The following is a 5,253-nucleotide window of genomic DNA, read 5'->3' as shown; positions in this document are numbered from 1 at the left end:
TCCGGTTTTCCCCGGTTTCCCCCGGTTTCGTTTCATCCACGTCATCTCATTTACCCGAATATATTATGCAAACGCATCAGCTGAGCTGCAGGTGGGGGGCGTTCCTGAATAAATTATTCAAACCGCTCCGTCTCGACCAATCGGGAGAGGGTCTTTCGGTTCGACGTCAGGGTAAATTATGCTGTTTTGTCCCGAGCCGCAGGTTCGCGTGTTTGTGTGTGTGTCCGGTTGAGATGAGCTGACCTTGGATCGTAATTCGCACCACTGCGGCCGGTGCGTGAGGCTTCCTCGTAGCAGAGAATAGCGTGCGTGTGTGTGGATGTTCGTCGCGGAGTGTGTCGTGTGGAGGTCGGGGCGCGACACGGCGCTGTGAAACATGGCCAGCATGAATTCGTCGTGCTACACCGCGGCCATGGATCTAGGCGTCTGCCAGTTGAGACATTTCTCCATCTCGTTTCTGTCGTCGTTGCTGAGCGCAGAGCACGTCGGCCTCGACAAGAGGTAAACGCTGTGTGCTGGCTGTGTGCTAGCAGCGTGTTTTTATTGTGCTAGCTCCGTGTCTTTATTGTGCTAGCTCCGTGTCTTTATTGTGCTAGCGGCGTGTTTTTATTGTGCTAGCTCCGTGTCTTTATTGTGCTAGCTCCGTGTCTTTATTGTGCTAGCTCCGTGTTTTTATTGTGCTAGCGGCGTGTTTTTACTGTGCTAGCTCCGTGTCTTTATTGTGCTAGCTCCGTGTTTTTATTGTGCTAGCTCCGTGTTTTTATTGTGCTAGCGGCGTGTTTTTACTGTGCTAGCGGCGTGTCTTTATTGTGCTAGCTCCGTGTCTTTACTGTGCTAGCTCCGTGTTTTTACTGTGCTAGCTCCGTGTCTTTATTGTGCTAGCTCCGTGTTTTTATTGTGCTAGCTCCGTGTCTTTACTGTGCTAGCTCCGTGTCTTTATTGTGCTAGCTGTGTGTCTTTATTGTGCTAGCTCCGTGTTTTTATTGTGCTAGCGGCGTGTCTTTATTGTGCTAGCTCCGTGTCTTTACTGTGCTAGGTCCGTGTCTTTATTGTGCTAGCGGCGTGTCTTTATTGTGCTAGCGGCGTGTCTTTATTGTGCTAGCGGCGTGTTTTTATTGTGCTAGCTCCGTGTCTTTATTGTGCTAGCTCCGTGTCTTTATTGTGCTAGCGGCGTGTTTTTATTGTGCTAGCTCCGTGTCTTTATTGTGCTAGCTCCGTGTCTTTATTGTGCTAGCTCCGTGTTTTTATTGTGCTAGCTCCGTCCCTTTATTGTGCTAGGTCCGTGTCTTTATTGTGCTAGCTCCGTGTCTTTATTGTGCTAGCTCCGTGTCTTTATTGTGCTAGCTCCGTGTTTTTATTGTGCTAACGGCGTGTCTTTATTGTGCTAGCTCCGTGTCTTTACCGTGCTAGCGGCGTGTCTGTATTGCGGTAGCGGCGTGTCTTTACCGTGCTAGCGGCGTGTCTTTACTGTGCTAGCGGCGTGTTTTTATTGTGCTAGCTCCGTGTCTTTATTGTGCTAGCTCCGTGTCTTTATTGTGCTAGCTCCGTGTTTTTATTGTGCTAGCTCCGTCCCTTTATTGTGCTAGGTCCGTGTCTTTATTGTGCTAGCTCCGTGTCTTTATTGTGCTAGCTCCGTGTCTTTATTGTGCTAGCTCCGTGTTTTTATTGTGCCAGCGGCGTGTCTCTATTGTGCTAGCTCCGTGTCTTTACCGTGCTAGCGGCGTGTCTGTATTGCGGTAGCGGCGTGTCTTTACCGTGCTAGCGGCGTGTCTGTATTGCGCTAGCTCCGTGTCTTTACTGCGCTAGCGGCGTGTCTTTACTGTGCTAGCGGCGTGTCTTTATTGTGCTAGCTCCGTGTCTTTACCGTGCTAGCGGCGTGTCTGTATTGCGCTAGCTCCGTGTCTTTACTGCGCTAGCGGCGTGTCTTTACTGTGCTAGCGGCGTGTTTTTATTGCGCTAGCGGCGTGTCTTTACTGTGCTAGCGGCGTGTCTTTACTGTGCTAGCGGCGTGTCTTTACTGTGCTAGCGGCGTGTCTTTACTGTGCTAGCGGCGTGTTTTTATTGCGCTAGCGGCGTGTCTTTACTGTGCTAGCGGCGTGTCTTTACTGTGCTAGCGGCGTGTCTTTACTGTGCTAGCGGCGTGTCTTTACTGTGCTAGCGGCGTGTCTGTATTGCGCTAGCGGCGTGTCTTTACTGCGCTAGCGGCGTGTCTTTACTGCGCTAGCGGCGTGTCTTTACTGTGCTAGCGGCGTGTCTTTACTGTGCTAGCGGCGTGTCTTTACTGTGCTAGCGGCGTGTTTCTATTATACCCCCCCTCACCTGCAGTAATGTACCCTGCTGCAATGGATGCTACACTCAAAGGCCACAATAGCATAAAGGCGTTGTTGGGCACATTCCACAGTGAACCCGTTTTAATGCGTTTCCAGAGGCAAAAAGCCTTACGGATCTATATTCAAAATGTTTTCATTTCTCTTTTTTGCAGTTCGTCGGGAGCCAGCGTTGTTGCCATTGACAACAAGATTGAGCAAGCGATGGTGAGTATAAAACCTTTGCACTTTGGGAAATGTCTGGTAGATGGGTTCTTAGCCCAGATAATTAAACTAAGTGGGATGTTACCGGAGACTCACTGCAATATAGCTTCTTCTATCCCTTTTGTTTGTTTTGTGTGCCTCCTCCCTGGCATTGTGTACTTGGTACAATAGAGACACGTAGTGGTATTTTGCTGGCCATTTTATTTCATAGTTGTAGGACCGGTTATGTGAACGTGTCCCTGTTAGCATCGAGCTTCACACAAAAGCTAAGTCAAATAATCCATTATGAGAACGTTGTGAGCCCCCCACACGCACACAAATCGTTGCTATACCATTTTGTCTCGTTTTATTTGCTTTTTGATGTTTAGCCTTTTGTCCAGAAAACAAAACAAGTCCTATTTTCTCTTTCACTCTGTTATTGTGGCTGCCGTCAGCCCTGTTGCTAGGCAAACTGGCAGGCTTATAATCCTGGTCATATATCTCACCTCTGATTGGCCCACACCTAAATGTGGGCGGGGTTATAAACGAGTCTCCCCCCCGGATGTATTTATTCTGTTTCACTATCATCAGAGCAGAAAAGGTCTCGATCGGTTCTGATCATCAGCATCATTATTTTTTAGTTCGGGTTTATTTTATTTTATTTGAATATTCAGTTCTTTGTATTGTCATTTAAATTATATACATTTCTAGATTAGATTCTGGTAGTAAAGATATAGTCAGCACTTTATTATTGGTGTAATGCATTTTATTTAATTAATTATTACATTTTCTGGCTACAAGGCAAGGTCGTTCCACATTATTCCACTTCCAATTTTCCAACACCATTGTTTATAAAACATTCTATATCTACACTAGATAAGCTCTAATTTATTGAAACTACATCACAGTTTTGGTCAAAGAATATATCTTTGCATGTTTGTGTTAATGAAGCTACATCTATTTGATGCGTGTTTGTTCTCTGGACATCTTGGAAAATCTGAGACACGGAAAACTGGGTGAAATTGGTTGGATAAGACCGAGAAGCCTTTGTTTCCGTGCACGAGTTTTCGTTTCTCTGAGTTTGTTGATTTAATGAAGTGGGTTAACCTCTGTTTCTGCCCGTCTCAGGACCTGGTGAAGAGTCACCTGATGTACGCTGTGCGCGAGGAGGTGGAAGTTCTCAAGGAGCAGATCAAGGAGCTGATTGAGCGCAACTCTCAGTTGGAGCAGGAGAACACTTTATTGAAGACGCTGGCTAGCCCAGAGCAGATGGCCCTGTTCCAGGCCCAGGTACAGACCGGCTCCCCGCCTGCTGCACCAACAGTTGCCACTCCGGGACCCCCCAGCGCCTCCGCCCTCGTCCAGCCGATCCCGCACAGCTCTGGTCCCTCGGCTTAGATCTGTCTGACGTTGTTTGAGCGGAACGTTGCCTTCTACAGCCGGAGGTCGCCCTGCTAAGACAAGAATCTGCACACATTTATGTCTCAGAAGGATGCAGTGGGTTCACAGCTCAGTGGGGGTCGACCGTCTCATGATGTGGTTTCAGAAGGGGATTTGGGTCATCGGATGTTTGGACGTATAAATTAGAACCAAGAAGAAACGAAACATTTTATCAGGGGCGCCAAGGAAAAAATAAATGACTAAATCACTGTCTGGATTTCAAGTGATGTCAATTGATGAGTAGGAGATGAAGGATTTCATTGGTTGTTACCTTTTTTCTTTTTTTGCTGAATTCTGTAAATAAAAGTTCTTTTATGTCGAGGCTAGATATAAAAGTTCAGGGAAGAGTGACAGAGTTTGAGCAGTTATAAAGTCCCCATCTGGAATGGGGGGGGGAGGGGGGGTATTTTGAGCAACACTTGGCAGAACTGCTGACGTTACTACAACTGTGGTTTCTATGGAGATTATATGCTGTTTCAGTATTTCCCTTGAAGCTCATCGTTGCTGTTCTCGACCCTGCATGTAACCTTGTTGGGAAGGTTCAGGCATTGGGCTAAGCTGCGTTTCTTTTTGCTGCGTTTCCTTTTTTCGTAAGACGTTTGATGGGCAGAAGATGTATATTCCTGTATAGTGTAAGTACCATGTAAAATACTGAGGAGAAATACAGCACAGATTGATGCATACGAGTGAGACGCCTGCTGCTGTTGCCCAGTCTGTCTCTTCTATTTTTAATGCTGTATTTTGGAGACTGTGGATCAACAGCAGTTTAGGTTATTTAGCGGACAACACGCAGCCAACAATGTTGTTCATATCCCTTATGCAACATTCACTTTGGCTGGAAACCATTTCCTCTTGCACCTTTGACTTTTTTTATTACATTATTGACAGATGTGTAATTCTGGGTGAACAATATCTGAAGAAGAATCTTTTTTTTTTTTTAACCCTCTGGGCATGTTTTGTTTTTCAGTCTGTGGGTCCGTTGTACGCTCATGTTCTGTGCATGTTTCTGCAAAGACCGGATATTGTAACATATTTACCACGATTGCACTTGACAGCCGCACTTCATAAGTTTCAATAAACCTGCTTAAAGAAGAACTGCCTGGTCACCATCTGTTAATTCCTCCTCATCGCTGGCGAGTTTAGGCCGTCTCAGTGTGGTGATGCTAATATTACACCAAATGTAGCCGGTATGTCACGTTTGCAGCTGAAAAACATTGTGCATTGAGCCACAATAAATAAAAGGATACAAATTCTAATTCTAGATTTCATGTACAGTTACCAACCTGCACGATTTACAACCACC

The 5,253-nt window shown here is 46.2% G+C and overlaps 1 protein-coding gene across 1 annotated transcript; it reads left to right on the top strand.

Moving 5' to 3' along the window:
* The first annotated feature begins 232 nt into the window (after nucleotides 1–232).
* LOC137916328 (TSC22 domain family protein 1-like) lies at nucleotides 233–5,045 on the top strand. The gene is made up of 3 exons (XM_068759371.1): nucleotides 233–501; nucleotides 2,483–2,534; nucleotides 3,639–5,045. Exons 1-3 carry the CDS (start codon nucleotides 377–379, stop codon nucleotides 3,906–3,908), a joined length of 447 nt encoding a protein of 148 aa, XP_068615472.1. The 5' UTR covers nucleotides 233–376; the 3' UTR covers nucleotides 3,909–5,045.
* The last annotated feature ends 208 nt before the right edge of the window (nucleotides 5,046–5,253 follow it).

This window comes from Brachionichthys hirsutus, unplaced genomic scaffold (genome assembly GCF_040956055.1).
Source record: "Brachionichthys hirsutus isolate HB-005 unplaced genomic scaffold, CSIRO-AGI_Bhir_v1 contig_786, whole genome shotgun sequence".
Classification (NCBI taxonomy): Eukaryota; Metazoa; Chordata; class Actinopteri; order Lophiiformes; family Brachionichthyidae; genus Brachionichthys; species Brachionichthys hirsutus.
The sequence above is the reverse complement of the archived record's forward strand: the minus strand, read 5'-3'. Positions and strand labels throughout refer to the sequence as shown.

What these genes read in the sequence shown, in the direction of transcription:
- LOC137916328 (XM_068759371.1), top strand. Translation starts at nt 377, where the DNA reads ATGGCCAGCATGAATTCGTCGTGCTACACCGCGGCCATGGATCTAGGC. An exon ending in CACGTCGGCCTCGACAAGAG is followed by an intron (nt 502 to 2,482) that starts GTAAACGCTGTG and finishes TCTTTTTTGCAG; the next exon opens with TTCGTCGGGAGCCAGCGTTG. An exon ending in ACAAGATTGAGCAAGCGATG is followed by an intron (nt 2,535 to 3,638) that starts GTGAGTATAAAA and finishes TGCCCGTCTCAG; the next exon opens with GACCTGGTGAAGAGTCACCT.